The sequence below is a fragment of the Choloepus didactylus genome, chromosome 6 (assembly GCF_015220235.1).
Source record: "Choloepus didactylus isolate mChoDid1 chromosome 6, mChoDid1.pri, whole genome shotgun sequence".
NCBI classification, from domain to species: Eukaryota; Metazoa; Chordata; class Mammalia; order Pilosa; family Megalonychidae; genus Choloepus; species Choloepus didactylus.
The window spans coordinates 7,746,803-7,774,182 of NC_051312.1; the positions used below are offsets into that span (position 1 = coordinate 7,746,803).

Consider the following 27,380-nt stretch of genomic DNA (forward strand, 5'->3'; position numbering starts at 1 on the left):
AGAGGGCGAGCCAGGAGCCTGGGGTCTAAGTGGAAAGGGGACCCCCATGGAAAGTTCTGCCAAGGCCAAGCCCTAGAGGTCTATGTGATCTCCCCCCCGGGGTGCGAGGGTCCTCTCCGAGGGACAGGCCACAGCTGTCACCTCTGATGTCTTCATGGAATTCTGTGCTCTTTCTGCTGTGGCCCAAGGAAGAGGGAACATTGAAAACTGCTTGAGTGTTCAGCCCCACAGTCACCTCCCAGGCATGTCCCTTCTGCCAGACACCTGCAAAAGAGAAAGTAGGAGAGCCTGGGCTTTGGGCGGAAGTTAATGGTTCCCGAAGGAGATGAACCCCTCAGTAGCTCCACCTCCCCCAAAACACAATAGACCTCTCCAGAGCACAGCCTCTGTGCCAATGGCAGGATGGGGGTGCTCTCGGGTGATACATGGTCAACACTTTTAATAGTGGTATATTTAGTTTGAGTATGTATTAGTGTGATGAAGAACTTGGCTAGTCTTTCTCCCTGGTCTCTGGATCTTTGGCATGTCCCCTAACAGGAGTGTCATTTGTTATCATGGGGAGGTGCAGACTACCCCTCCTAGTAAACAAGATGACTCAGGGTGGGGGCTGGCACACTTGTGGTCTTATTAGGGAGGGCCGGCCACACCGCAAAGACCTTTTCTAGTGATTAGAGGATTGGGCTTTGAGCCAGACATCTGTGGGTTAGGGGGTGGCACTGGAGATTGAATTCACCCATGTGAACTTTGATTCCATCAATCATGCCAAAGTGTTCAAGACACACAGGTATTTAGGAAATCTTATTAAACTTTATTTAAGTAACAAACGATTTGTGACCCAGGCAGCACCAAACCAAAAGTGATAAGGAAGTGGAAAGGGGAAGCTTATTTAGAGCACATGTGGAACTGGCTCACGTTGTTACCATTTTATATGTGGGAGTCTTACGTGAGAGTGAGAAGCAGATAGACAGTGATCAGTATGGTATGCTAATACTTTCTGATAAGCTTTCTACTGGGTGGAAACTGGTTTATTATCACTAGGTGTTGCTTATCTGCAATTCCGCAGGGTGCCTTTGACTGTTCCATTTTCTAGGAAAGCCCCTGCAGGTCAGTTGTTTTTCTCTGGAAATCCTTTTCTTGGAATAGATTATGTTTTGGCAACGCCCAAAGCAAGGGGCCATTTAATTTTACCTAACCTAAATAATGAAACCCCAATAAAAATTCTGGTCACTGAAGTTAGGGGAAGCTTCCCTGATTGACAGTACATTGCTGTGCCAGGAGGGGGGTGTGTCCTAACTCCACAGGGAGAGGCCATGTGTGCTCTGCATTCGAGAACCCTCCCAGACCACCCTCTATGTGCCTCTTATTTATATCCTTTTCATTATAATAAAATTGTAATTGTAGCACATTTCTGAGCTCTGTGAGTTGTCCTAGCAAACTGTGGACCCTGTGGGGGTGGTCAGAACCCCTGAATTTGTAGACAGTTGGTCCAAGTGCAGGGGTCCCTGGAACCCCTGAACCTGTGGCTGGTGTCTGAAATAATGGCCAACTTATGGAAGATTGTGCTCTTGAGCTGTGGAGTCTGGTCTGACTCCGGGTAGTTAAGAGTCAGGATTGTATTATAATTAGAAAACTATAAGGTATATCAAGCTCCTAACTAAATGGGATACTATTCCTTTTCTTTTGATTTTTTTTTTAAAGTGAGTTGATGTAAAGGAAATATCGGGTAGGTGCGAGACTCATGAAGATGTTTCACAAAGATTTGAGATTGGAAAAACATTGGGTACAGATCAAATCTCAACTTCTTTATCCGCTTGCCACCTGAGGTTCCTCTGCCCCACCCTCCCCACCCCTGCGGTTATCACTACAGCCCTGCCCTTGCTTCCCAATTAATCCCCCAGCGAAAAAAATGATTTGCTGTTGTCCAACCACCTGGAGTCCCAAACTCCCAATGTTTTCCATATGCCCCATCCCTCTACCTGGAGCACCACCCTCCTTCTCTGTTCCCGTCCCTCACCTTAGGGTCTTAGCTCAAAAGCCACATCTTCTGGGAAGACCTCTGAAGGTCACCAGGCAGGCCCCTCCCTCTGCACTCCAATGCCCCAGGGCCAAGCTCCACTGTGGCCATTATCTTAAGTGCACTGTGTGCCTCAGCTTCCCTGTCTGTCTCCCCTTGAAACCAGGAGCCTCTTGAAGACAGAGCCTGCAGCCAGTTCATCTCTGTATCCTTAGCGTCCAGTGCAAGGTCCAGGATGGGGGAGAAAGTCACAAAAAAATGTTCGTTGGATGAATGCATCAACACATGTTCTGGACATGAGGAAAATCTACAGACCTAGGGGCGTGAAGGGTACACCAGGCCAGAAAGGGGTGGGGGATAGGAGGGTCTGAGATCTAAGGCTGTGGGAAAGGAGATTTGAGGTGGGGTCGGGGTATGGTAATAAAAAGGCTTTACGGCACTTAAGTGGGATAGGAACAAAGGAACATGAAGAATGAAACCGTAAGAACATTACAAATATTCATTTAATCCACACAATAACCCTATGAAGTCGTTTTCAAGAAACCCACCCGCCGCCCCATATTACAGACAGGCATGGGACATCAGCAAATTGCCCAAGGGGAAACCGCTAGTAAGAGGTGGTGCTGAGATTCCAACCAGGCAGCGACTGCAGTTGGTCCCGCCGGTGATTCGTTTGGTTCAGAGGCTGGCGCGCAGGAAACATTCAACGAGGGTTACCTGTGACTGCTGCGGTCATTACCTGCGCAGACGCGTGGGGCCTGGGGTGCCGGCTGAGGGGTCCCTGGGTCGCCCCTACACCGACCACCTGCCTCGACCTAAGAACGAGCCAATCCCAGCAACAGCCGCGGGCGTCGGTGCTGGACCCGTTGCCATGGGAACAAAGGCCGGCCGCAGGCGCGCGCACGCGCAGATTGGGGACGGGTGTTGAACCGGCGAAACGTGACGTAAAAGCGCACGGGGTGGGGCGGTGGAGTGGGAACGTCAAAGCCCTGCGTCCTTTGGCGACCGGAGAGAAGAGGCGCTCTTGGCGGCGGCGGCGACGGCTACGGCAGCTTCTGCCGGACCGAGACTGGACCGAGGCCAGGCGGCGCGCAGCTGACGTGCGAAGCCGCGCCGGGAGAGGCGGGAGGGCGGCTCCCGCGCCCGGGAGGAGCCCCTCGGTCCGAACTGCGGCGGCCCAGACCCCGGTCCCCGGTCCCCGGTCCCGGGGCCCCGCCCCTGGGGCCTTGGGACTAATCGGATTGAGGGCGCGTTGGCCCGGACCGCAAACTCGCCAGTTGCGGAGGGCGCCGCTCACTACCCAATCCGAGGCAGACAGGTGCGAGGTCCGGAAGGCGGGAGCCAATCAACGGCGGTTGCGACCGTTGGGGGCCGGTTTCGGCCAATAAGGAGGCTCGAGTGACAGCTTGGCGCGCCAATCGGGAGTGAGGAAGCGGTCGCGCCCGCCCGTCCTTCCGGCCGGAGCTTTATTTACCCGGGGCGTGCAGCCCGTTTGCCAATCAGCGCGCGGCCAAGCGGCCGGGCAGCCAACCCCCAAGGAGCCGCCGGCCGGCGTCCTGCCGCACCCAGGAGTTGGGGATGTCCTACAAGCCCATCGCCCCCGCCCCCAGCAGCACCCCCGGCTCCAGTACCCCTGGGCCGGGCACTCCGGTCCCTACAGGTGAGGATCCAGCTCCACCCCTGCTCGCCTCCCCGGGCGGTCGAGGTCTCGACGAGAAGACGGCCTGCGTTCTGCAATGCTGGGCCCGCCGCCTACCTTCCGCGAGCCTCAGTTTCCCGGCCCGTGAAGTGGGCGTGGTCACGTAAGGGCTTGTAGGTGGAGCGCAGGGGGAGGGGTTTGTCCCTGAAGTTGATCAGCGTGGAATGAAGTTACCCCCATGGAGGGAAACGGGCGAACCCGGTCGGGAACTTGGAACGCTGGGAGGAGGCGCCCCTGCCCCGCGGTGACCGCTGACCTCTTACTCGCGCCTGTTGCAGCCGGTAGTGTCCCGTCGCCGTCGGGCTCGGTGCCCGGAGCCGCTGCCCCCTTCAGACCACTGTTTAACGACTTTGGACCGCCCTCCATGGGCTACGTGCAGGTGAATGTGGCCGGGGATGGGCCTGGGGTGGGGGCTGGAAGCCCGCCCGGGGCCCTGAGCTCACCGCCCTGTTCCCTTTTGACGCAGGCGATGAAGCCCCCAGGGGCCCAGGGCTCCCAGAGCACCTACACGGACCTGCTGTCGGTCATCGAGGAGATGGGTAAAGAGATCAGGCCCACCTATGCCGGCAGCAAGAGCGCCATGGAGCGCCTCAAGAGAGGTAAGCGAGGCCGGACCCACCCTGCCCTGCCCAGGAGAGGAACCCAGGGCAAGCTTTCTTCCTTAGGGAAGGAAGGACGGACTTCGGAGGCTACATGAGCCCAGCCTGGGGCCTGTCTCACTGCCCAGAGAGGCGTTCTGAATTGAATTGCAATTGAGTCCATTTCCAGAGAGAGATCTGGGAATTCGGATTTTACCAGGGTGAATCTGAGGATTCGCCAGACCTCTCATCTCATCCGGCCCCTCTTTGACTTTGGTTCCTCTTTCTGAAAGGGGGAGTGGGTGGCCGGGTCTTCCTCTGGAGGGTGGGGGTGAGACTGGAGGGTCTCAGGCCTGGTGTGTTACTTCCCTGCCCCCACCCCAGGCATCATCCATGCCCGGGCCCTAGTCAGAGAGTGTCTGGCCGAGACAGAGCGGAACGCCCGCACGTAACAAGAAGCTCCTCCGCCTCGGCGTCTGGACCTCTCCTAGCCACAGCAGAGCACCTGCTTCTTCCTGGCCTTCACCCCGAGTTGCACTTCCTGTCCTGGGCTTCCTGTCCCGTGTCCCTTGGTGGGAGCCCTCCAGGAACCAGGAGGCAGCTCCCACTCGAGTCAGCAGCACGAGCTGGGGCCCCCTGCAATAGTTAGCAGTGAGGTCACTTGTGAGTCCCACCCATGACCTGCTAACAACGTTGACCCTGTGGGAGCTTCCCCATTCCTGAGGTCCCCCCACTCGGCACTTCCCAGCACTTCTCACCACTTCGTCCCTGAGCCCCTTCTCTCCACGGCAGGCCCTGGCAAGGCCTGTCACCTCCCTGCCTTGACTCCTGGGCCATAGTGACTCTTTTCTCAGTGTGTCTTTTGCTAAATAAGTCCTTTTTGTATAAATAAAGAATGATTTGGAGTTCTTCTCTCAGCTCTGAGCCTTTCTGGGTCTGGTTCTTCTAAGCCTGGGGTAGCCAGACAGGGAAAGAGGAGACCCAGGCCAGGGAGGGGAAGGCGCAGCGCCATGGGGTGAGTTGAGGCTGGGGCCGACTGAGCCTGGCCTTTCCTCTGCTGCCCATTGCACCCTGGGTGGGGCCCGGCCCCTCTCAGGACCTTGGCCTTCTCTTCTCTAGAAAGGGGGAAGGCTAGAGCTCCAGGAGCTGACAGCCCCGCACGCCACCGCCTGGTACCGCCAGGGGGCAGCGCAGGGCCTTGGCTGCCTCCACCGCTGGCGGCACCGCCTGCAGGCCTGGGCCTGGAGGGTTCTGCCCTTGGGTTAGCAGTGATCCTGGCTGGGTGGAAATGCCAATTCGCCAAAGCCTCTCCCTCACACGCCTTAATGCTGGAACATTCTGAATTCCCTGAATACCCTCCATCTCTGGCTCCTCAGAGAAGGGAAGAGGGCTCCTACTTCCCTCCCCCTGCATCACTTTCCCGGGAAGCAGGGGTAGGGGAGAGGCTTGGCCTGCACTACTGCGAGGCCCGGCTCCATGCTGCCGTCCACTGTCCCAGCACCTTGGGCACTGGGTGTGTACCCTTCTGAGTGTCTCAGCCTTTGCCCTGGATTTGGTGGCTGTTGGGTCAGACTTGTGGGCCCTTGAGGCACACAGCCTCTGCCCCAGGCCCAAGCTGAGTGACCCTGGAGGCCTGGGGCCCAGAAACCCCACCCCCAGGTAGAGGCAAATCAGTCATCAGCTTCTGGCCAGACTTTGGGGGTGGCACTTCCCCTGCCCTGAGTCACAGGTTCCTGGGGCTGCAGAGGGTGAGGGGCCGGGGGCCATGGGGGTGGGACCCTGCCTTCCAAACTCTACCCCTCCATGGTGCACAGGAGGGCTGGGCCAGGGAGGAGATGGGAACCAAGAGCGTCTTGGGGACCACAAGCATCCCACAGGGAGTCAGAAGCACCCTTCTCCCCTGTGGGGGAGGCCGGCCGGGGTCACGGGGTCAGCCCTCCGCCCGGCTGCCGGGACCCCGCCGCGATGGCGGTGACCAGCCGGGCCCAGGAAGCTGCCGGGACCCCGCCGCGGTGGCGGTGACCAGCCGGGCCCAGGAAGGGGGCGGGGCGGCCGCAGTGACGCGCGGGCGGCGGGGAGGGGACGGCGGGGGCGCCCGCGGGCGGGCTGGGAGGAAGGTCGGGGCCATGGGCCCGCGCTGCGCTTCCAGAGGGGCCGGCCACTGCGGGAGCCCGAGGCCGGAGCTGGGGGCGCTCCGGGCTCCGACCCGCGGCCCAGCCGGCCCCGCCCGGGCCGGGTGAGGGGCGCCCGCCTCAAGCTAGAGGTGAGCCGGGACTTAGGCGGGCGAGCCAAGAGCACGGCGCGGAACGGGGACGCAGGGGAGCAGGGGGAAGTGGGGACAACGGGGCCTCTCGCCTGCCCGCTGGGTGCTAGGGAGTGGCGGGGGGGTTGGGGCGCCTGCAGCGGAACCGCGGCGCCGGGTCGGGGAGCAGGTGGGCGGAGCGGCTCTCCCGGGGCGGGGGCCCGTGGGACACCAAGTGGAGCCACTCTCGCCTCAACCCTGAAGAGGGGGTCAGCTCCCGGGGAGGATGACGGGGTGGCTGCACAGACGAGTGGAGAGGCGACGGGGGCCGGGGGTCCAAGAAAGACGCTGGGGAAGGGGAAGTCGAGGCCCGGGCCGCCGGCCGGGGTGGGGCAAGCAGAGCTGAGGGGCAGAGGGGTCAACTGGTTCTGGAAGGCAGGTCCGCATGCGGGGGGTGGGGAACACGGGCAGGATGCTGAGCGGGCGCACGGGTCCTGTCCGCGGTGACACAACGCGGGGGACAAGATCCGGGAGTGGGGGTCCCGGAGCCCCAGCGGCTTGGGGAAAGAGATGCAGGGGCAGGCCCCTGCGGGGTCGGTGGTGGCAGGCGGGATCGAAAGGAGGGGACCGGCTCCCCGAGGCCTGCCGACACGCGGGGGGCTAGGACGCGGCGGCGGCCGGAGAGGCGGGGCCGGCGCTCCAGGGGGCCCGCGGCGTCAGCGCGCGGTTGCCACGGCGACGGCCGGGCGGGGGACGGGGGCTGCGCGGAAAGGAGGTCAGCGCTCGCGGCCGCGCCGGGCTCGCCCCTGCCTCCCCCGTCGCGGGCCCGGGCATGGGGTCCCGCGGCCCGAGCCCCCCGGCCGGCGCGCAGGGCTCAGGGCCGCGCGCCGCCGCCCCACACTGACGGCCGCGCCGTGCCCTGCGCCAGGCGGAGTGGAGGCCGCGCGCGGCCGGCCGAGCGCCTGCAGGATGCTCATCAAGGAGTACCACATCGTGCTGCCCATGAGCCTGGACGAGTACCAGGTGGCCCAGCTCTACATGATCCAGGTGAGGCGGGGGCGGCGAGAGCGCGCGGGCTGGGCACCATCCGGGCGCTGCACCCCGGACCGGGGGCTAGGCCCAGTTCACCCCCTACCCCCAGTCCTGCACCCCGAGCCCAGGAGAGGAGAGAGGGACCCCTGTTCCATGTGGAGGGTAAGGGCTGTGGGAAAAGGAGGGCCGAAAGGCGCCTCCCCAGCCCCCCCCTCCATGTCCCCAACCGTGCTGGACACTCCTTTAATCCTCCTCAATCTGTAATCCCAGGGGGAAGGGGGAGGAGGAACCAGTGGGAGACAGGGAGTGAGGAGGGGGCTGTGGTGGAGGAAAGGCTGGGAGGGGTGCTGGCAGCCCCAGGAGGGCAGGGAGAGGGGATTAGGATCAAACCCAGAGCTGTTGGGAGAGAGAGTCTGGGCCAGGGGCAGGCTTCGGGGAGGTCAGAGAGCCAGTGCAGGGGGTCTGGGCGACAGGCCTGGGCGAGGTCTGTCCCCAGAACGACAGTCTCCGTGTCTTTGGAGGCCAGAGGCTGGCAGCTGGCCTAAAGGGTGCTGAGGGAGCCCAGTCAGCCCCAGAGCAGTCCAGGGCTGGATCTGGGTGCTTTCCAGCTCCAAGAGGTGTGGCAGGAGCTGGGATTGGGATCCCAAGGAGAGGAGGGACGAGGGTCAGGTCCTCAGAGAGGTGGGGCGCTTTTCCTATCCTTTCTTCCATTCTGGCCACTCTGGCTTCCTTGCTGCTACTTGAGACTGTCTGGTGTGCTCCCACCCCAGGGCCTTGCAGGGGCTTCCCCTCTGCCCCCCACTACACACCCACCCCCTACCCCAGCCCACCACAGAACCCTCCCTCACCGCCTTCAAGCCTGGCCATGTGATCTTCTCAATTAAAGTTAAAATGGCAATCCCCAGCTCTTACTAGATTACCCTAGTCCATTCCTTTTTCCATAGCACTTCCTGCCTTCTAATATACCATATAATTTCCTTTTTTTGTGTCTCTCTACCTCCACTAGAAAAGAATTTCCACAAGGGTAGGGATCTTTGTTCTGTTCATCTATACTGATCCCAATCAATATAATCCCAAACAATGCCTGGCTTGGAGTAGGCATTGAATAAATACTTGAATGACTGAATGAGTGTTGACTCACAGAACCCATGGGAGACTGGGACCCTGGTCCCAGGGGTTGCAGGGGCCGGAACGGGGATTCAGGAGTTGGGAGGGCCGGGACTGGGATCCCAGGGCTGTGCAGGGGGCCAGGCCAGGTGGGAGGCGGGTCCCAGGAGCTGAGTGGGCAAGGCCCTCGCTCCGGGGCTGAGCTCCTGTTCTGCTCCACCCCGGGCTGCAGAAAAAGAGCCGGGAGGAGTCAAGCGGCGAGGGCAGTGGCGTGGAGATCCTGGCCAACCAGCCATACACGGATGGGCCCGGTGGCAGCGGGCAGTACACCCACAAGGTGTACCATGTGGGCTCCCACATCCCAGGCTGGTTCCGGGCACTGCTGCCCAAGGCTGCTCTGCAGGTGGAGGAGGAGTCCTGGAACGCCTATCCCTACACCCGAACCCGGTGAGTGGGCGGACAGCCCGGGCCTGGGGCCGCAAGGGGCATGGTGGGCACGGGAGTGACCCTTACCCCTGCCTTCTGCCCAGGTACACCTGCCCCTTTGTAGAGAAATTCTCTATTGAAATAGAGACCTATTACCTGCCTGATGGGGGCCAGCAGCCAAATGTCTTCAACCTGAGCGGGACTGAGAGGAGACAGCGCATCCTGGGTGAGGGCTGGTGCTGGGGGTGAGGTGCTGGAGCCCCTCCCTGGCCACCTGCTGCCTTGATGGTCCAGTCTCAGGCCCTCTCCGGGCTCCACTTCCTGTCCGTGAGGGTCTGCCCTCCCAATCCTGAGGCAGGGTGGGGTGGAAGGGGACCAGGATTGCTGAAGGCTTCCCCCCACCCAGACACCATTGACATTGTGCGGGACGCAGTGGCCCCAGGCGAGTACAAAGCAGAAGAGGACCCCCGGCTGTACCACTCGGTCAAGACGGGCCGAGGGCCTCTGGCTGACGACTGGGCGCGGACGGCGGCCCAGACAGGGCCCCTCATGTGTGCCTACAAGCTGTGCAAGGTGGAGTTCCGCTACTGGGGCATGCAGGCCAAGATCGAGCAGTTCATCCACGACGTCGGTGAGCACCCAGCCCCACAGGAGGATCCACTCACCCAGCAGGCACCGGGCCCCATGTCACAGCCAGAGTTGCCTCCGTCCCCTGGGAGACCCAGAAGCATGCAGCCATATTTCCATTTGACATGGGCACCAAGGCAGAGGGAGCCAGGCAGCCTAGCTGGGGGAGCCAAGCCTTGAGGTATGGGTGAGGGTCAGGAGGACAAGAAGCTGATCATGCCGGCACTGACATTCAGAGATGCTGCTTCTTCCTTAAGATTCTAACATTCTCCATTATTCTGCGAGTCCAGCGAGACTGTTAGAGAATCTCAGGGTCCCCGGCCCTATCAGGCAGCATACTAAGGAGTGCAGGCTCTGAGGCTGTGACTCTGAGATCTTGCTCTCTGGGGTCCAGGAGCCCCTATTCCACGCCTCACCTCCAAAGCAGCCCTGCATCTCCTGTGGGTCGGCCCTGCCCCATCCCCCAGGTCTGGGGGCAGGCAGACCCCACCACCCGCAGGTAGAAAGCCGATCCCTGGGTGGGAAGGTCCAGGGCACTGGGATCTGCTCCACTCCTGACTCTGTGTACCCTCCAGCAGCCACTTCCTGGCTCAGCTCCTTACTTCTCCCTATTGTAAATGAGAGGAGGTTGGGCCAGATCTGAAGGGCTAATATTGATTGATTGTAACTTGCCTGATTCTTTGCCAATGACTTTTCAGGCAAGGACCTCTTTAGCACCCTCAAAACCCCTTCAAGGGAGGGACTATTATTATCATTTTAAAGATGAGGAAATTTCGCTCACAGAGTAACACAGGATCTTTGTCTTGCATTTGAAAAATACAGAAAAGCACAAATAAGGCTATTAAAGTTACCCACATACAACCACTATTAAGATTCTGAAAGATTTCCTTCCAGAAGCTTAAGATCATAATCCAACCACTATTACTCTATTTTCTTGATTCTGAAAGGTTTCTAGCTTTATTCCTCTGCTTATGATGAAAATATTCCCAGAATGGGTATCATTTTTCACTACCACTAAATGCCAACACTTCCATTAACTACGAACACCTTTATTAACCGCCGACAATTTCATTAACTGTTAATGCTTTAATTAACTGTTAACTGTTAGCAAGAAGTCAGCAGGAAGCAGGTGAAAGTGGGCAAGAACAAGCATGGCTCCCAGCTTTCGGGGTGGGGTCAGTGCTTGAGAGTTGGGTGTCCAGGGAGATACAGAGGCAGTGGGCAGGGAGGCAGGGTGCACAAAGACAGATGCCCCAGTTTCTACTCGCATCCCCCAGATAACGCTAGCCCTGCCCTACTTTGTGGCTCTGGGCAGTAGTGGCCCAGGGGAGCCATTGCCCAACCTCAAGGGCTGCGCACGTGGCCGCAGTGGTGGCAGTGGGGAGACCCGGGGTGGCCGGTGCCCTGACGCCTGGGCACCTGCAGGTCTGCGCCGGGTGATGCTGCGTGCCCACCGCCAGGCCTGGTGCTGGCAGGACGAGTGGACGGAGCTGAGCATGGCCGACATACGGGCCCTGGAAGACGAGACCGCCCGCATGCTGGCCCAGCGCATGGCCAAGTGCAACGCAGGCCAGGAGGAGTCCGAGGCCCCGCCCCCGGGGAGGCCAGGCCCTGAAGCCCGGGCTGGGGCCAGCCATGCAGGCACCCCCGACGGGCCCGAGGCACCCCCTGGCTCCGACACCTCGCCCGACGCCAGCTTTGGCAAGCAGTGGTCGTCGTCCTCCCGCTCCTCCCACTCGTCCCAGCACGGAGGTGAGGCCCGGGGATGGGGCGGGGGGTGCTGAGCCTCGGCAGACAGGACCCCCGGCTGGGGCTGAGCCGGCCCTGCAGGGGGCGTGTCCCCCCAGAGCCTGTCTGAGTGGCGCATGCAGAACATCGCCCGCGACTCCGAGAACAGCTCCGAGGAGGAGTTCTTTGATGCTCATGGTGAGCACCGCAGCCCCGAGGAGGGGGGGCACCCCTGAGAAGCTCCCTGACCCTGACCCAGCCCCCTGTTCCCTCAGAAGGCTTCTCAGACAGTGACGAGGTCTTCCCCAAGGAAATGACCAAGTGGAACTCCAATGACTTCATTGACGCCTTTGCCTCTCCCAGGGAAGCAGAAGGGGCGCCAGGTGAGGACCCCAGGCCGGGCCACCTGGCAGCCAGCACCCCTTACACAGTTGGGAGGGCCAGGTCCTTCCCCTCAGCTCCAACAGGGAAGGTCCAAATCCCAGAGAATCCAATTTGAGTCAGCAAACTCTACCCATCTCCCGCCATAGCTGGCTCTATGCTGGGCACTTGGGGCCCAGGGAACAACTCGGTCATGAGTTTATTGCAGTCCTAAGACGCAGGTCAGTCCAGAGAGGGTACTTATGAAATACACAAATGAATAATTGAGGCATGATGGATGGATGGATGGATGGATGGATGGACAATAGATGGATGGATGATGGATGGACGATGGATGGATGGATGGATGATGGATGGATGGACAATAGATGGATGGAGAATGGATGGATGATGATGGATGGACAATGGATGGATGGATGAAGGATGGATGGATGATGATGGATGGATGGATGGACAATAGATGGATGGAGGATGAATGACGGATGGATGGATGATTGGGTGGATGGATAATAGATGGATCTACTCAAGGTACAGCCATAGCAAAGGACAAAGGAATAAGTATGGAACCCGGGAAGGCTTTGGGTGGCGGGGGCAATGTATGAAGGGAGTTGTTTTGGAAGGATTGGACTAGCACTGTCCAAAGGAACTTTCTGTGATGATGCAAATATTCCATATCTGCCCTGTCCAATATGGCAGCCACTAGCCACATGAGGCTCACAAGCACTTGGAATGTGGCTGTTGGGTCTGAGAAACTGAATTTTTTTTTCCCATTTAATTCATTTAAGTTTAAACAGTCTCATGAGTCCAGTGGCTACCGCACTGGACAGGGCAGGGTTAGTCTGCCAGGCAAGCGAGGCATTGTGGAGAGGACCATCGCCGGCAGTGGGACAAGCCAGGACAAAGGCCTGGAAATGTGAAATGACCTGTGAGAATCAGGTGCAAGGTCAGAGGGACATGAAGGAGGCTCAGGCAGTCACCAGAGCTGGGGTGTCAGAGGTGCCAGACGAGGGGATGCCCAGGGCCCCCTCGGTCCCCACTGATTTCCCCTGCCCCACAGAGCCTGGAACTGAGGCCACCAAAGGCATCGGGGACGGGGCCCGAGCAGCCAGGGACTCGGAGGTGAGTATGGGTGGCCCTCCCCATGTCACTGTCTGCCTGCCGGGCCATCTGCCACCCTGACGCACCGGGCCCCCCGTCACCCCCACACAGGGTCCAGATGGAGTCGGGGAGCTAGGGGCCGAGGCATGTGCAGTCCACGCCCTCTTCCTCATCCTGCACAGCGGCAACATCCTGGACTTGGGCCCCGGAGATGCCAACTCCAAGCAGGCGGATGTGCAGACGTTGAGCGCAGCCTTCGAGGCCGTCACCCGCATCCACTTCCCCGAGGCCCTCGGCCACGTGGCCCTGCGCCTGGTGCCCTGCCCGCCCATCTGCGCCGCCGCCTTTGCCCTTGTCTCCAAGTACTGGCCAGGGGTGGGGGAGTACCCAGGGCTCCCAAGGCGAGGACAGCCACCTGGGGCCCATAGGATTGGGGAGACCCCACGGGGGAGGGGCCGTGGGTGGGCCCCTGGGCCTCAGTCTCCAGTCAGTGGCTCCGTCACAAAGGCCTCTCTAGTGGGACAGGGACCCAGGGGCCAGTGGAGGGGCTGGAGGCTCCCCACCCACCTGTCCCCACCTCCTCCTGCAGCCTCAGCCCCTACAGCCACGACAGCGACAGCCTGTCCCGCTCCCAGGGCCAGGACCACATCCCGCTGGCCGCCCTGCCACTGCTGGCCACCTCATCCTCCCGCTACCAGGGCGCAGTGGCCACCGTCATTGCCCGCACCAACCAGGCCTATGCAGCCTTCCTGCGCTCGCCGGAGGGTGCCGGCTTCTGCGGGCAGGTCAGGGCTGAGGGATGTCCCTGGGGAGCCCATCACCAGAGCGGTCCGTCTGTCTGCCCTCTGTGGTGGCCAATGGCCTCTCCGATGCCACCTGCCTTCTCACCCAGGTGGTGCTGATCGGAGACGGCGTTGGAGGGATCCTGGGCTTTGACGCGCTCTGCCACAGTGCCACCGTGGGCACTGGGAGCCGGGGCAGCAGCCGCCGCGGGAGCATGGTCAGTGTGGCCTCGGGACGGGCTGCGCTCTCCCCTTCCAGGTGTCTGCCCCCGCAACGTGACCTCTTCCCCAGCAGGGCCCTGCTGCACCTGTGGTGTCTTCTCAGGGGCTCTGTCCTGCCTTCTTTCTTTGAGTCCCTGCCCAATCCCCAAGCCTCTCTCCTCAGTTCCCAATATGTAGAAATTGCCCAGGCTCCAGGCCTGAGGATGTTCTGTCCCTTGTTCCGTTTAGAACAATGAGCTGCTCTCTCCCGAAGTTGGCCCAGTGCGGGACCCCCTGGCAGACGGGGCGGAGGGGCTGGGCCGAGCCAGCCCAGAACCTTCCGCCCTGCCTGCCCAGCGTACACCCTGTGACATGGCCACTCCTGAGCCTGAGGGCTCCCAGAACAGGTGACAGACACCCCTGCCCCACTGCTCCCCCCACGGGCTCAGGCTGGACCACGGAGAGGCAGCACTGAGTGCCCCCTCCCCTGCAGCCTGCAGACGGCCGCCCCCCTGGGGGAGCCCCGGCGGGCGAGCACCGCCTCCTGCCCACTGGCCACGGGCCCCGAGGCTCCCGACGGCCCCACCAGTGCTGCCCGCCTCGACTTCAAGGTCTCCGGCTTCTTCCTCTTTGGCTCCCCACTGGGCCTGGTGCTGGCTCTGCGCAAAACTGTGATGCCTGCCCTGGAGGGTGAGCCCTCAGGAGGGGTGGGGCGGCCACCCTTGTCCTGTTTGCCCAGATGAGGCCCCATCTCGCCACCTTTCATCTCAGTGGAGATGCTGGCATGATTATTGGCACCTCCCACTGTACAGATTAAATGGCTTGGCTAGAGAAGGGAAAACTGAGGCCCAGAAAGAAGGGAGTTGCCAAGGCCGTTTCCCAGAGTGCAATGCTCAGGGAGGTAATTTACTCTGAGATGCTCTGCATGATAAGGGGTCGCATGGGCACACAGTACTCTGTGTCGTGACCCACAGCAGTGAACTGGCAGCTCGGAGCAACTTTGCCGAGAGGCCTGACTTGAGGCAGGACCCCTGCGACCTCCCAGGGAGGGCTGGCTCAGGGTCCCTCCCAGAAGTCCTGGCTGAGCCCCCTCCCCGCCTCTCTCTCTCTCTCCGGGATACCCAGTGGCCCAGATGCGCCCAGCCTGTGAGCAAATCTACAACCTCTTCCATGCGGCCGACCCCTGCGCCTCCCGCCTGGAGCCCCTGCTGGCCCCCAAGTTCCAGGCCATCGCCCCCTTGGCTGTGCCCCGCTACCAGAAGTTCCCCCTGGGAGACAGCTCCTCCCTGCTGCTGGGTACGCCCCAACCAGGATAAAGGGGAGGGGGTGGAGGGCAGGAGGGCCCCAACAGAGGGGTGTGGGTGGGGCTCCCTCACCCTGGAGGGCCTGAGGTAGCTCCCACGGCACCAGGAACCTCTTGGGCCTGCCCTGACCACGTGGGCAGTCTGGAGCTCTCTGCCCAGAGAATCCCTCCTCGATTCCCTGCCCAGGAGGGGGTGGGCAGGGGTGGTGACTGAGCTGGAGGGAGGAGGCAGAGGAACACCAGCACATACAAGGGTGTGTGGCTGTGGTGCGTCTGTGTGTAGCTGTGGTGTCTCCACACACACTTGTGGTGTGTGTGTGACCAGGTATTGGCATGGGCAGGTACAGGTGTGATGCCAATGGGTACCTTTTGGGGCCCCTGAGACAGGTGGGCATGTGTTGGGCACAGGTGTGCAGGCGTTTAGGGGTGGTGCTGGCATTCTGGCAGGAAAGCAGCTGGCTGATGGGGTGAGCTCTCAGGAGAGGAAGTTCCCCACACTCCACCCCACCCAGATATGGGGCAGTCCAGCCTCAGCCGAGACCTGACAGGAAGGGGAGGGCCAGCAGAGTAGACAGGGAGGGGGAGGGGCGGGGCTGCCCTGGGACCCCTGGGGGCAGGGAGACAAGAGGGCAGGCCTGGCCCAGCCAGGGCGTGGCCGCTGAGGTTGCCCCTCTGCCCGCAGCCGACACCTTGCAGACCCATTCGGGCCTCTTTCTGGAAGAGCTAGAGATGTTGGTGCCCTCGACGCCCACCTCGGCCAGTGGTGCCTTCTGGAAGGGTAGTGAGCTAGGTGCCGAACCCCCAGCCCAGCCAGCCGCCCCCAGCACCACCAGCGAGGTGGTCAAGAGTAAGTCGGACAGTCACAGCCTCCCCCCCCCCCAGCAGTCCAGCCGGGGAGAGGATCCTTATTCTACTTCCCCTCAGCCTTTCCTCTGGACCCCACCCTAACACCCACCCAGCACCCAACCCCGACAAGGCAAAGGGCAGGCTGGGCAGAAGGGAGGGAGGGAAGGGCTCCGGCCGCGCAGGTGGGCCCGGGGTGCGAGGCCGCTGTCCTCACTGCCCCCGTGGCCGTGCAGTCCTGGAGCGCTGGTGGGGGACGAAGCGGATTGACTACTCGCTGTACTGCCCCGAGGCGCTCACCGCCTTCCCCACCGTCACGCTGCCCCACCTCTTCCACGCCAGCTACTGGGAGTCGGCCGACGTGGTGGCCTTCATCCTGCGCCAGGTCGGCCTGGGTGTGGACGGCGGGGCGTGGGGTGGGAAGGGGACCAGGAGGGGGAGCCCCGGGCCCCTGCTCCCGCTCACGTGGCCGCACCCCGGCCCGCCGCAGGTGATCGAGAAGGAGCGGCCCCACCTGGCCGAGTGCGAGGAGCCGTCCATCTACAGCCCGGCCTTTCCCAGGGAGAAGTGGCAGCGCAAGCGCACGCAGGTCAAGATCCGGGTACGCGCCTGCCCTCGGCGCCCCTAGAGGCCCCGCACCCTCTCCTGGGCGCCCCCCCCCAACATCCCGCCCCCACGGCCACAGCGTTCCTCTCTCGCGCACCACCCCCTTTCCTAACGACCTGGCGCTCTTAGACCACAGCCCCTCCCTCCTACGTCGGGGTCCTCAAACTGCATGCACCCACTCCCGAGCAGGCCCGGCCCCCCACGACCCCAGACATTCTCTTCCTCGAACGGCCTCGCCCCATTGAGGCCTTGGCCCCGCCCCTCGGAGCCGCTGGTCTCCGCCCCGCCCACCTAAGTCAGGGGTCAGAGCTACACTCACTCCCACCCCACTCACCCCTTCTTCCCGTCCTGCACGGCAAGGCCCCCCGAAACCCACAGTCCGCGCACAGGCTGGCGAGCTCGGGGCGAGGTCGCCAAATCGCACCCCGCCTCGGGCGGCGGCCCCTCTCCCACAGCGGCGCCACCCCGCTCCCCCAGCACCCAGTCCTGCCCGGCCGCGGACCCACCCCGTTTTCTCCCGCCAGAACGTCACTTCCAATCACCGGGCGAGCGACACGGTGGTGTGCGAGGGCCGCCCCCAGGTGCTGAACGGGCGCTTCATGTACGGGCCCTTGGACGTGGTCACGCTCACCGGAGAGAAGGTCAGGACCCGGCGGCCCCGGCCCCGGTAGACCCGCCCCCGTCGGGCCGACCTCGCCCCAGTCGGGGCCGCGGCCCGGCCTCCTGTCCTGGGAGCAGCTCCCGGCCGACCCGGCTGAGCCCCCAGCTCCCCTCCCCCGACCACAGGCCGGGTCGGGGGGTGCCCGGGGCTCCGTCCCATGGACCCTCAGGCCCCCTCTCCTGGCCAGGTGGACGTCTACGTCATGACGCAGCCGCTGTCCGGCAAGTGGATCCACTTCGGCACCGAAATCACCAACAGCTCGGGCCGCCTGGCCTTCCCGGTGCCCCCCGAGCGCGCGCTGGGCATCGGCGTCTTCCCGGTGCGCATGGTGGTCAGGTGAGCGCGCGGCGGCGGGCGCGGCGGGGCGGGGCTCCGCGAGGCCCCGCCCCTCACACACACCCGGGGGCGCAGGGGCGACCACACGTACGCCGAGTGCTGCCTCACCGTGGTGGCCCGCGGCACCGAGGCCGTGGTCTTCAGCATCGACGGCTCCTTCACTGCCAGCGTCTCCATCATGGGCAGCGACCCCAAGGTGCGGGCCGGCGCCGTGGACGTGGTCAGGTAGGAGCCGCCGGCGCCGCGTCGCCGCCCCCACCCCCGGGCCGCCGCGCCGCCGACCGCCGCCCCCCCACCCCCGCTCCTCAGGCACTGGCAGGACGCGGGCTTCCTGATCGTGTACGTCACGGGCCGGCCCGACATGCAGAAGCACCGCGTGGTGGCTTGGTTGTCGCAGCACAACTTCCCCCACGGCGTCGTCTCCTTCTGCGACGGCCTCACGCACGACCCGCTGCGCCAGAAGGCCGTGTTTCTGCAGAGCCTGGTGCAGGAGGTGCTGCGGGGGGCGACGGGGGAGGGAGATCCGGCCCGGACAGCCCAGCAGCCCCCGCCCCACCGCCCGGCCCGGGGACGGCTGACCGTCGTCTTTGGCCACAGGTGGAGCTGAACATCGTGGCGGGTTATGGGTCCCCCAAAGATGTGGCCGTCTACGCGGCGCTGGGCCTGCCCCCCGGCCAGACCTACATCGTGGGGCGCGCCGTGCGCAAGCTGCAGTCGCAGTGCCAGGTGAGGGCAGGGAGAGGATGGAGAGGGACCCCACCAAGGGCTCTAGGTTAAGGCAGCACGTTTTTTTTTCACTCAGGCCTTAGGGGACCTGAGATCACATGCAGCTTATAGCCGCGCCCCTCAGAGCCTGGCTGGAGTGCACTCTGCACCTGCACTCTGCTGTGGTCATGGGCCTTGACCTGTCTGAGTCTGTTTTCTGTCTGTAAAACAGAAATGACAATGGCAGTAACCTTGTCAGCTTATCTGGAGCATGCCATGATTTACTGCCCATCACTGTGCATAGGGCATGAAATAGTGCTTGTTAAACGTTAGCCTCAGTTACTTTCCCCCAAGATCCCCTTTTGCAGATGAAGAAACTGAGGCTCAGATTGGGGCAGAGCAAGGAGGAAAGCCAAGGTGCTTCCAGCCTGAGGTTCCGTCCACAGAGAGGAGAGTGGGGTTCAGGCTGTGCCAGGCCCACCATCCAGCCAGCGCTGACCAGTCCCCACCTGCCTCAGAAGCCTTAGGGAGGGCAGCGTGTGTGCCCTAGGCCAGCCGCCCCCCTCATGCCTGTCCACCTCTGCCTGCAGTTCCTGTCGGATGGCTATGTGGCCCACCTGGGCCAACTGGAGGCGGGCTCCCACCCTCATGCCCCCACGGGACCCCCGCGGGCCACCTTGGCCAAGAGCAGCTACAGCGTGGCTGCCCCTGTGGACTTCCTCCGCAAACAGAGCCAGCTGCTTCGCTCGAGGGGTCCCAGCCAGGCGGAGCGCGAGGGCCCTGGAACTCCCCCCACCACGCTGGCACGCGGCAAGGCCCGGAGCATCAGCCTCAAGTTGGACAGCGAAGAGTGAGGCCCAAACCGGGGCTGAACCTGGGTTATTTATTCTCACACCTGAGGGGCCTGAGAGGCCGCATGTGGGAGGCTGGGGGTCTAGATGTCCGGCCCTGGCCCACTGGCCCCACCCCCTGCACCTTTATCTGCCCATCAGTGTTACTTCCCCATCATGTGGGGGGACCCAGCCCAGGGGAGGGAGGCGGGGGTGGGCCAGGGCCCAGAGGCTTTTCCAACATGTGTAAATCCATGAAAATAAATGCCACCTGCATCCCACCCACTGGCCCACCATCTGGCTGCAGTTGACAGCTCAGGAGGTACACTGAAGAGCAGAGGGGGACAGGGACCTGCCCGGGGTCATCCAGCAGGTCAGGACAGGGGCTAGGCCTCGAAGGTCTCAGGGAAGGCCGCCTCTTCGGAGATAGAGCCCCTCGACCTCACTCTCACCCACCTCGGCCAGCATGGCCAGCCGTGGCCTGTCACTGAAACCCCTGCCTCCAAAAGCTGAGGCCAGGGGACAAGGGGATCCGGAGCAGGTGGCTGCCCTGGGAGACCACCTCTCTCAGGGTGCCAGCCCTCTTCCTTTACTCTCCATCCCACACCACCCAAGTTCCAGACAGAGGCCCACCCAGCGGCCACCTCCCAGCACACCCTTGTCCTCTGGTTTCTCCCCACAGGACCTGCTGGGTGCTCCCTCAGACCCCTCCCCTCTCCCACCCTGCCAGGCTGGCCTGTCCCAAGGACCCCCTGGAGAGACTCAGCACCAGTCTCCAAACATGCCCTCTCTCCAGTCTGGGAGTCCCAAGCCTGACCCTTCGGCCCCTGCCCTGCAGCCCCCAGCCAGGGCACCCTCTTCTCCAAACTCCTCCCTCTGGTCACCCTCCCCCCTGGCCCCACCCAGGATTCCTGGCCCTATCCAGTCCCAGCTGTCCAGGACCACAGCCCTCTGCTGCTCTAAATCCTGCCATGGCTCCCCACTGCTTCCTGGGACTACTCTTGAGTCCCTCACTGGGCCCTAAAGGTTCTCCCCAGTCTGGACCTTCCAGTGTCATCTCTGCCCTTCTCCCCCCACCACACACGCACGCACACAGACAGACACAAGGCAGCCCTATCTCTGCCAACTGCAGCCTTGTCAAGTCCCCTGCCCCTAAACGTCCTTCCTCACCTTTAGGACACATCTCAAGTTCTGTCTCCTCCCACAGGAGGCCTCCGCACCGGCCACCTGGCTTGTACCTGCTGTATCTCCCCCTTCACACCGTGGCTCCCAGGTGCCACAGCCCTGGCTGGAAAGGACCACCTCCCCTCTCTGTCAGGGCCCTGAGGCTCAGGGAAGTCTCAGCTGGGAATCGGGAGCTGGAACTAAACCCTGATCCTCTGCCTCCCGGCATCAGGAAACGCCAGGTGTGCCCAGCTCTCCCGATGGATCAGCTCGGCAGCCCAGAGAGAGATAAATAAGGCCTTTATACAGAGAACTGGTGTAGCAGGGCTGGGTGGACTGGCAGTGGCAGCGGTGGGCTCAGTGGGGTGGGGCGGGGCCGGGTGGCCCCGTCAGTGGGAGAAGATGCCCCGGAAGCGGGCCTTATCCTCCTCATCCTTCTGCCGGATCCGTGCCTCCAGGGCCCGCAGCTCGCGGCTCACGACGGGCGCCAGGGCAGGGTCAAGCTCCAGTACCTTGGCAAAGTCAGCCTGGGCCTCCTGGGCATTCCACACGGCCGCATGGGCTTTGCCTCGTTTGAAGTAAGCCTTGACGTTGTCTGCAGGGGACGCCAGTGGGCAGCAGGCACGCCAGGGCAAGAGTGGGGTCCCAGCCAGCTGCCCGGTCTTGCCTCTCCTGGCCCCGGGGGGCCCGTCATGGGAGACCCCACCATCCCCCCACATTATACCCTTTATGCCTCAGTGGCACGGCAGAGCCATGGCCTGGGGTGGGGGGGATTTGGCCAGGCTCCAGTGGGAACTCAGAAGGGGGGATGCCGAGGGCTGAGTCTTGAGCCCCAGTGCCCAGCGGTGAAGGGCAAGAGGAGGCCGCCCACCGCTCGCAGGCCCACCCTGGCAGCCAGTGCCCAAGGCTCACCTTCGTACTTGTTGAGGATGGAGGAGCAGTGATCGAGCACCTCGTAGTACTCCTTGGCCACCAGCTTGCACTGGCAGTAATTGAGCAGCAGCGGGGTGATCTGCTGATCCAGCTCGATCCAGTCGGGGGACCCAGGCTGCTCCTGGGGCCGCCGGGGCAGCAGGCGGGGAAAAGGTGTTGAGCCCTGGATCCCGGGGCCCGCCTCCTGTGCACCTGCCCAGCCCCTGGGCCCCTCCTCTCATGCACCCCCAGCTCTCGGGCCCACCTTCATCTGCAGGTTCTTGAGGCAGGCAATGGCGTCGTAGTACTTGGCCGCAGCCTCCTTCACCTGCCCCTCGCGGTACAGCCGGTTGCCCTCCTGGTGGATGACCGGCACCGCCTTGGCCTTCTCCTCGTCCGTCATCGCCCAGGGGTCCTGCTGGTACGTGCCGGGATTCTCCACCTGCCAGAGCACGGGCTGTGTCAGGGCAAGGCCCTGGGGACACAGCGGCATCTCCAGCTGCAGACCCAGCAGGCACTTGTGCCGGCAGGGCCTCCAGACATCGGACAGCAGAGGCAGCACCACTTGCTCGCTCACCAACCCATCAACAGACACTGAAATAGCATCTCCTGTGTGCCCAGCACTGTGCCAGGTACATGGGGACAGAGCACGGCAGAGGCCGGGAAGGACACGATCGGCACAAAGATTGAGAACAAAGAATGCAGGGTGGGCAGGGCAGGCCTGTCGGAGAAGGTGCCGTCCAGCCCCAGGAAGGACACCCTGGGGACTGCTGGGGGCCCCAGCAGCTGTTCTTGCACCTGCCTCTCCCCTCCTCCCCCAGGAGCCCACCCACTGACCCACTGCTCCGGGTGCCCCCTTGGGCTGGCCAGGGGTGGGCTAGCCTGGTGCTGGTGTGGCCTGGCACCCGGGGCTCAGCAGCCACTCGCCTTAAGCATCTCGATGTCGAAGATGAGAGGCTGGGGGTTCTGCTGCAGGGCGTCCAGGTCGGCGTGGCCCAGGGAGCTGTGCTCGTGCATCTGGGCCAGGCCGCAGCAGTGCCGCTGCCCCTCCAGGGGGTCCTTGCCCGCGGCGATGTTGCGCAGACTCTTGGCCACCAGCGGATACAGGACGACATGCTACAGGGGGGCAAGCGGGCGCCAGGGGCTCCGTCATGAGGGCCCAGCCCCATCCGAGAAGGGACACTGAGGCCCAGAGAGGGGAAGCAGCTGGCTCAGGCCCCCACCCCCAGCCCAGGACCCCCACAGCCCCCAGGCCTCACTCTCAGTGAAGCTTCTGCCACACTGGCCACCAAACCAAGCCAAGCACCTGCCCCCAGGCACACTCCTCGCACCCCTACTCCAAATGCCAAGCACTGGCTCCCCATCCTCACAGGCCGGGCAGAGTTCTCACAGCCTCCTCTTCCTCCTAGGCCCACACCATTACCGGGTTCCTCCCTGGTTCTGTTCCCAGTGTCCCGTTCTCCTTACCTGTTCAGGGCCTAGCTCAGAGCTGGCCCAGGGAAGCAACTTCAAAACCCTAGGGGGGACGTGTGCATACGGGACCCAGCCTCTGACCTTTCACTTGAACAGGTGCCAGAGTGGGAGGAGTCAGGCCACCCCCACCCCATCCGACCTGCCCCTCTCTCCCGGTTGTCTGCATGGGGCTGACTGCTGTGCCAGCCAATGGCCTGAGTGCTGGCTCTGGGCTGGCCGCCCCTGGGCACTGAGAAGCTAGAGAGGAGGCAGGCCACATCCCTACCCTGCAGTGGGGCAGGCAGAGGACCAGCTCCTACCATGCAAGGTGTGAGGGGTGGGGAATCCAGAGGGGGCATTCAAGCTTCCCGCTGACAATCAGGGAGGCCTTCCTGGGGGTGGTGGCCCAGGAACTGGCCTTGAAGAATGGGGGAGGATCTTGGCCAAAAAGAAGAGGGAACAGAAAGGCAGGGTGGTGAGTGGGAGGGGGAGGCTGGCAGGGGCCATGGCCCATGGGAGCAGCTGGAACTTACGCTCTACCCTGACGGTGACGAGCCGCAGGGGCTTCAAGCCAGGGGCTGTGCAGGCCTCATGCTTTTGAGAACACGTCCCCTGGCTGCAGCCTGGCTAAGGGACAGGAGAGGCAGAATAGAAGCCAAGAGGACCATCGGGAGGCTAGTGTGGCACCGGGGAGAGAACTGGTGATGGCTTGGTCATGTCGGGGACAGGACAGAGGGCACGGCTGGCACAGACAGACACGGCAGGCAGGTGTGGGGCAGGCACCTTGATGTCGCAGAGGAACTGGGCGATCTCCCCCTCGCGCATGGTGCACACGATGGTCTCCCACACGGGCAGCTTGAACTTCTTGCCGATGATGAGCTCCATGGGCTTGCCACGCGCCCGGCTGTCGTCCAGCACGACGCCCTCCTCGGCGCTGTGCAGCGTCCGGTAGTGGAACGTGGCCTGCAAGCCACATGCAGGCATCAAGGAGGGGCCCAGGCCGTCTGCCAACCCTCAAGGGCAAGCCCAGCCCCCAAAGGACAGGGCTCACCCAGGTGTCTCCACCAGACCTTGCACGTGACCTTACACCATCCAGGTGAGGCCACTAAGCCACAGAGAGGGAGGTCTGGAGCCCATGTCACCCAGCCAGTGGGTGGCTGGGCGGTACTAGAATCCAAGCCGTCTGGCTCCGTTCATCCCTTCAAAAGATATAAGGCGCTCCCAGGAGGTGCCCACGCTCTGTGCCACACACTGGGATACAACAGTGAACACAAGAGATCCAATTCCCTGCCCTCGAGGAGCTCACATTCTAGAAGAAGGGCATCAAACAAAATGATGAATTATGCCACGTGGAGCCGATGCTATAGACCAAAAGACAAACGACATACCACATGACCCACAACACCCCTGCTGCTAGCTATAACCCCAAAGAATGGAAAGCAGGGGCCTGGACAGATATTTGGACACCAATCTTCACTGCAGCCTTATTCAGAGATAGCCAAAAGGTGGAAGCAACCCAAGTGTCCATCAACAAACAATGGATTAAAAAAAAAACAACTGTGGCATATCCATGTGATAGAATATTCAGCGATAAAAAGATGTAAAGTGCTGGAACATGCTACACCTTGAAGACATCATGTTGAGCGAAATCACCCAGACCTGAAAGGTCAAATATGGTTATGATTTCTCTTATATGAAATACTTAGCCTCAGCAAATTCACACAGACAGAAAGTAGAATAGTGGTTACCACAGGTGGCAGGAGGTGGGAGGCAGGAGTGGGGAGTTATTTCTAAATGAGTGTGAGTTGGTTTGGGATAATGAAAACAGTCTGGCAATAAATAGTGGTGACAGTTTTATACAGTATTGTCAGTATACTTTGTGTCAAAGAATTGTCCTCTTTAAATAGTTACAATGATTTTTATATATATTTTACCACCATTAAAAATAAATAATTATTTTAAAAAAATACAGCTAGATAAGGGAAATGGGGAGGGCTCGGATGTGGGGGCAAGGCCTGGGTGGTGCAGGTCATGTGTGAGTTGTCAACCAGACATCCAAGTGGAGATGTTGAGTTGGGAGCTGGATATCAAGTTCAGGGGAGGGGTAAAGACCAGCCATATACATTTGGGAGTCATCTGGGCATGGCGCGCTTTTAAAGGGATAAAACTGGATGAGATCATCTGGGAATGAGTGCAGAGAGATGACTTCTGAGGACCAAACCCCTGACAGGATATGGTCAGAGGATGCCACCCTCTTGGCCAGCACACCGTGCTGCCCCTCTGACCTGTTTCCAAATCAGTACATGGAATCAGCGGTAAAACCTACCTCGCACCATGAGAATTCAAGGAAATAAACGTGTAACGCATTTAGCGCTGTGCCTGGCCCAGAGTGAGCACTCAGCGCTGGCAGTTGGTTATTGAATAAAGCCTGCTCCTGTTCTCGCCATGCCTTGCTTCACAGATTTCCACTGCCTTTCCCACGTTCTCTCCTTCTGGAGTCTGCCCCCTCCGGTTGCCTCTTCCCAGGCCCCAGCCCCAGCACCTGGGGACATGCACGCACACCCACACACTCTTCCCAAAGAAGAGCCCTCTTAATATAACCGTGATTGCCAGAGCTGGGCAGCTCCCCTCCAGTCTCCGAGCAGGCTCAGGGGCCAGGCTAAGATCTTCATACGCCGGGCCGTGGCCCAGAGCTGGGCAGCAGTGAGCACACACTTGTTCACAGCAGCCACTATGTTTGGTGTCCCAGGTACCTGCCAGGACCTTTACTCATCTGCTCAATAAACACCTCCTGCTCTGGGCTGGGCACAGGGGCTGCCTCCAGGAAGCTCTGAGTCTACAAACAGGGCATTCTGGAAGCAAGGAACTGTGTGACCGGAAGGAAGCAGGGAAGCCTGGGGATGCAGGGTGTCTGGGGAGGGGGCCGGACAGGGCGGGGCTTCGACCTGGATGCTGAAAACAGGGAGGGTGGGGGTTTCTTTACTCCCCGGGGGGTGCCACGCAGAGCAGTCGGAAAGAGCCCAAAAGGAAAAGGCTCCGGGCTGGCGGATGGGACTGGGTTTGCCCGATCTGGCGCCTGTTTTCCCATCCGAACAATGGGAGTTGCTTTCAGTGCTCTCATAAATCCTTTCCGTCTTTAAAATATCTGGACCCTTGAGACCAAGAGGTCCCGTGTCCCATCGCACCCCCTCGGAGCCCGGGTTTTACAACCAGGATCTTTTCTAGAGCCAACTCTGCGAAAGCACTGAGGTCAAACGCCCACAACCTGTTTGTGATGACTGACAGGCTTCCCGACCAATGCGGCTACAAGGCCAAGCCAGGGGCGGGACAGAAGCCTCCGAATACGCTCCCTACTTAAATTCAGACCAATCGGCGTCGAGCTCCGCATGTGCGCAGTAGGGCCACTGGCCGCCGCTACGTGGGCATGCGCAACCTCTCGCCTAAGGCCTCCTCCCGCCTCGCATGCGCACCGCGCCGCAGAGGGGTTAAGGAGAGCGGGGTAGACACTAACCTTGGTTCCATCCTGAAAATCAGGGAGGACTCCTCGCCCCTCCTGTATCACACGCTTTTGGATCCCGTCCTCCCGGAGTCTTGCGATGATATCCGCCATCCTCTTTCCCCGCTGCTCTCTTTCGGCAACTTCCGGACTCGTTCGGTAGCTTCCGGATCTGCTTCGGCAACCTCTAGAGCCTCGGCAGCTTCGGTGGTAGCGCCATCTTGGTTGAGGGCAGAAGCCGAAAAGGGACCGAACGCGAAAACGGATGGTGATTGGTTCTCTGGCTGAGCGCGCGGATCGGTCTAGGGGCGTGGCTTAAGACTGTCTGGGGGAAGGACCAAAGCCTGTCCCAGAGGCGGGGCCTGGGTCTGCTGGGAGGGGCAAGTGTGAAATTGAATTGCTTTGGCTTGCGGAGCTCCCACGCGGCTGCGTGCCACGCCTTTTAAAGTTGAAAGCGTCACGTTAACGGTATTGCAGAGAGCAGGGAAAATGAAAGGAAAAAAGATAAAAAGCCCTCCCGTAATGCCACACCCTAAAACTACTGTCATTTCTGTGTATTCTCTTCCGGCTTTTTTCCTTTGCATCTATAATGACATTTTGCAGCCTGGATTTTTCTCTTACAAAAAAAAAAAGGGGCGAGGAGGAGTTGAAGGGACAGGGAGGAGGGTTTCTGTGCCCCGCGGGAACCGTAAACTCCCAAGAGACTGAGAGCCCCTGTGGGATCCCGGGTGCGTGGGTGTGTTATCACCAATGAATCCGTGTCTGGCGCGTGGTAGGTGCCCATTAAATATTGGGGGACACATGAATGATAGACATTAGGTACTTTGTGGGCTACGACGTTTCTCTCCGCCTCTGGAAACTATTGGTAAACAACAGGTGGAAGAGCCTTCTGCTCCCCCTTTGAAGGTTTAGGTCACCGAGTAAGGGGAGCGTCTTCATCTCCTCATCTTAACTGCGAAGGATTATTGTCCGTCCCCTGGGACACCCCCCCCCCCCCGTCCCGTGCTAAGCGCTTTAGACATTTATCCGGTTAATTTTCCGACAAGAAGTCCCCTGAGTCCTCTGAGGTGAAGGGGAAACGTGTAACGTGTTTTGTTTGTTTTCGGTTTTACGCACACAGAAAGTTTTACAGGCAAGTTCCACTGAACTTTGAAGAA

General features: G+C 61.4%; 3 protein-coding genes across 10 annotated transcripts; 2 read left to right on the forward strand and 1 right to left on the reverse strand.

The window, feature by feature from the left end:
• The first annotated feature begins 3,013 nt into the window (after positions 1-3,013).
• CDK2AP2 (cyclin dependent kinase 2 associated protein 2) lies at positions 3,014-5,208 on the forward strand. Of its 3 annotated transcripts, none has more exons than XM_037838677.1 (4): positions 3,014-3,674; positions 3,992-4,092; positions 4,180-4,312; positions 4,676-5,208. In XM_037838677.1, the coding sequence occupies exons 1-4, from the start codon at positions 3,593-3,595 to the stop codon at positions 4,741-4,743; spliced, it is 384 nt and encodes a 127-aa protein (XP_037694605.1). In that variant the 5' UTR covers positions 3,014-3,592; the 3' UTR covers positions 4,744-5,208. The 3 variants fall into 3 exon arrangements, with proteins under 3 accessions (XP_037694605.1, XP_037694606.1, XP_037694604.1); XM_037838678.1 differs by lacking the exon at positions 3,014-3,674 and adding an exon at positions 3,681-3,816; XM_037838676.1 differs by lacking the exon at positions 3,014-3,674 and having other exon boundaries at positions 3,841-4,092.
• Positions 5,209-6,388: 1,180 nt separating this feature from the next.
• On the forward strand, positions 6,389-19,525 carry PITPNM1 (phosphatidylinositol transfer protein membrane associated 1). Of its 5 annotated transcripts, none has more exons than XM_037838074.1 (24): positions 6,389-6,554; positions 7,462-7,580; positions 8,905-9,119; positions 9,203-9,324; positions 9,505-9,729; positions 11,151-11,477; positions 11,556-11,651; positions 11,729-11,836; positions 12,892-12,953; positions 13,044-13,294; positions 13,522-13,717; positions 13,825-13,932; positions 14,165-14,322; positions 14,409-14,605; positions 15,041-15,211; positions 15,901-16,065; positions 16,298-16,446; positions 16,552-16,662; positions 17,192-17,308; positions 17,516-17,664; positions 17,740-17,860; positions 17,974-18,157; positions 18,262-18,390; positions 18,960-19,525. In XM_037838074.1, the coding sequence occupies exons 2-24, from the start codon at positions 7,503-7,505 to the stop codon at positions 19,508-19,510; spliced, it is 3,990 nt and encodes a 1,329-aa protein (XP_037694002.1). In that variant the 5' UTR covers positions 6,389-6,554; positions 7,462-7,502; the 3' UTR covers positions 19,511-19,525. The 5 variants fall into 5 exon arrangements, with proteins under 5 accessions (XP_037694002.1, XP_037694004.1, XP_037694006.1 ...); XM_037838076.1 differs by having other exon boundaries at positions 11,732-11,836; XM_037838078.1 differs by having other exon boundaries at positions 17,740-17,889; positions 18,960-19,366.
• Positions 19,221-26,485, reverse strand: LOC119535760 (aryl hydrocarbon receptor interacting protein). 2 transcript variants are annotated; one of them, XM_037838080.1, is made up of 6 exons: positions 26,239-26,485; positions 23,511-23,690; positions 22,203-22,391; positions 21,541-21,717; positions 21,284-21,417; positions 19,221-20,958 (listed from the first exon to the last, which is right to left on the reverse strand). In XM_037838080.1, exons 1-6 carry the CDS (start codon positions 26,335-26,337, stop codon positions 20,886-20,888), a joined length of 852 nt encoding a protein of 283 aa, XP_037694008.1. In that variant the 5' UTR covers positions 26,338-26,485; the 3' UTR covers positions 19,221-20,885. The 2 variants fall into 2 exon arrangements, with proteins under 2 accessions (XP_037694008.1, XP_037694007.1); XM_037838079.1 differs by having other exon boundaries at positions 20,647-20,958; positions 21,276-21,417; positions 26,239-26,477.
• Between the last annotated feature and the right edge of the window lie 895 nt (positions 26,486-27,380).

What these genes read in the sequence shown, in the direction of transcription:
- CDK2AP2 (XM_037838676.1), top strand. Translation starts at nt 3,892, where the DNA reads ATGGAGGGAAACGGGCGAACCCGGTCGGGAACTTGGAACGCTGGGAGG. An exon ending in CCTCCATGGGCTACGTGCAG is followed by an intron (nt 4,093 to 4,179) that starts GTGAATGTGGCC and finishes CTTTTGACGCAG; the next exon opens with GCGATGAAGCCCCCAGGGGC. An exon ending in CATGGAGCGCCTCAAGAGAG is followed by an intron (nt 4,313 to 4,675) that starts GTAAGCGAGGCC and finishes CCCCCACCCCAG; the next exon opens with GCATCATCCATGCCCGGGCC.
- PITPNM1 (XM_037838074.1), top strand. Translation starts at nt 7,503, where the DNA reads ATGCTCATCAAGGAGTACCACATCGTGCTGCCCATGAGCCTGGACGAG. An exon ending in CCACTCGTCCCAGCACGGAG is followed by an intron (nt 11,478 to 11,555) that starts GTGAGGCCCGGG and finishes CCGGCCCTGCAG; the next exon opens with GGGGCGTGTCCCCCCAGAGC. An exon ending in GGAGTTCTTTGATGCTCATG is followed by an intron (nt 11,652 to 11,728) that starts GTGAGCACCGCA and finishes CTGTTCCCTCAG; the next exon opens with AAGGCTTCTCAGACAGTGAC.
- LOC119535760 (XM_037838079.1), bottom strand. Translation starts at nt 26,337, where the DNA reads ATGGCGGATATCATCGCAAGACTCCGGGAGGACGGGATCCAAAAGCGT. An exon ending in ATTTTCAGGATGGAACCAAG is followed by an intron (nt 23,691 to 26,238) that starts GTTAGTGTCTAC and finishes TGTGGCTTGCAG; the next exon opens with GCCACGTTCCACTACCGGAC. An exon ending in TCAAGAACCTGCAGATGAAG is followed by an intron (nt 21,418 to 21,540) that starts GTGGGCCCGAGA and finishes CGGCGGCCCCAG; the next exon opens with GAGCAGCCTGGGTCCCCCGA.